General features: G+C 59.1%; 1 protein-coding gene across 1 annotated transcript in view; it reads left to right on the top strand.

The window, feature by feature from the left end:
- SH2D2A (SH2 domain containing 2A) overlaps nucleotides 1-1,283 on the top strand; it is an 11,433-nt gene that overhangs the window by 3,547 nt on the left and 6,603 nt on the right. Inside the window, 1 exon segment of the mRNA XM_027774477.1 lies at nucleotides 72-267. Coding sequence (XP_027630278.1) covers nucleotides 72-267 — 196 coding nt within the window.

Genomic DNA, 1,283 nt, shown 5'->3' with positions numbered 1-1,283 from the left:
GGTGGGCCCAGCCACAGGAGCTGGGCCCTTGGCTCGGCCTTCCCGGCAGGAGGGTCGCCCCACCATAGGAGAGGGTCCGATGACCAACCGCCCTCCAGGAGCCTGACCTGCTGCCGCCACTTCCTGCTGGCCCAGCTCCGGGATGGGCGCCACGTGGTGCTGGGCGAGGACAGCGCCCACGCCAGGCTGCAAGACCTGCTACGCCACTACACCGAGTGCCCGCTCAGCCCCTACAGGGAGACGCTGACCGAGCCCCTCGCCCGCCAGGTACGCCTGACCGACCACCTGCCCCCAGGAGACCCCAGGGTCCTAGGCCTGCCCCTTCCCCACCCAGAGCAGCCATACCAGCCACCAGCCCCGCCTCCCCTGCCTGGGCCTCTCCCTGGGAAGCCCTTGGAGAAAGACTGCCCTGGAGGGACTCGCCCGCCCACAGAGACTAGGGGGACAGGGAGGGCCAGCTCAGCCAGGGTCCCTTGTTTATTTCTTTGATGATGAGCGAGAGACAAAGAGAAACAGAGACAGCACCCCCAGCAGGGCCCTGACACGGGGCTCCACCCCCAGCCTCAGCCAGCTGAGATGAGCACGTGTGCATGTTCCTTGCTCACGGGGGTCCCCGGTGCAACCTGGAGCCTTCCGGCATGGGTCAGCCTCGCAGAGTGTCCCCATCTGGCACCAACTCATTTCTTTCCTTCTTGTTTTGTTTTTTAATTTTGCCAGAGGGAGCATTCACTTACTGGTGAGAGGAGAGAGAGAGGAAAAGTGAGAAAAGACCCTCCATGGGGGATGGCGATCCCTTCTCCCTTTTTCCCTCCTTTTGGGATGGAGGCACGTCCACACGCCCAGTGTGGTTTCCAAGCTGCCAGGCCCGGCTCTTGAACCACACAGTCACCCCTGCGGGATCCAGCACCTTAACCACTACAGCACTGGCTGGCTCCTCGCCTTTGTTTTGTTTTGTTCTTTAAGTTAAGAGATACTTACTGAATACTGGAACCAGCAGTTAGCATAATGGCTATGTCGCTGGACTCCCATGTAGTCGATGCTGTTCGAGTCCCAGACCCGGTGGCTTAAACTCACACCGGGCGCGTGTGCATGCATGCCCAAGCTACCTAGAGGAGAATGGAGGAGAAGGGATTGCGGCATGGCCATCCCCCCTGGGGGGTGATTTCTTGCTTTCTGTCTCTCTGTCTCTCTCTGTCTGTCTGGCGAGCGCACGTGCCCTATAGCAAAAACCTCTCAAAAAAAACCAAAAAACAAAAAGAAAGAAAGAAAAAGAAAGAAAGAAA

This window comes from Tupaia chinensis, unplaced genomic scaffold (assembly GCF_000334495.1).
Source record: "Tupaia chinensis unplaced genomic scaffold, TupChi_1.0 Scaffold000438_1, whole genome shotgun sequence".
NCBI lineage: Eukaryota > Metazoa > Chordata > Mammalia > Scandentia > Tupaiidae > Tupaia > Tupaia belangeri.
This window is presented reverse-complemented; position numbering and strand designations above follow the sequence as displayed.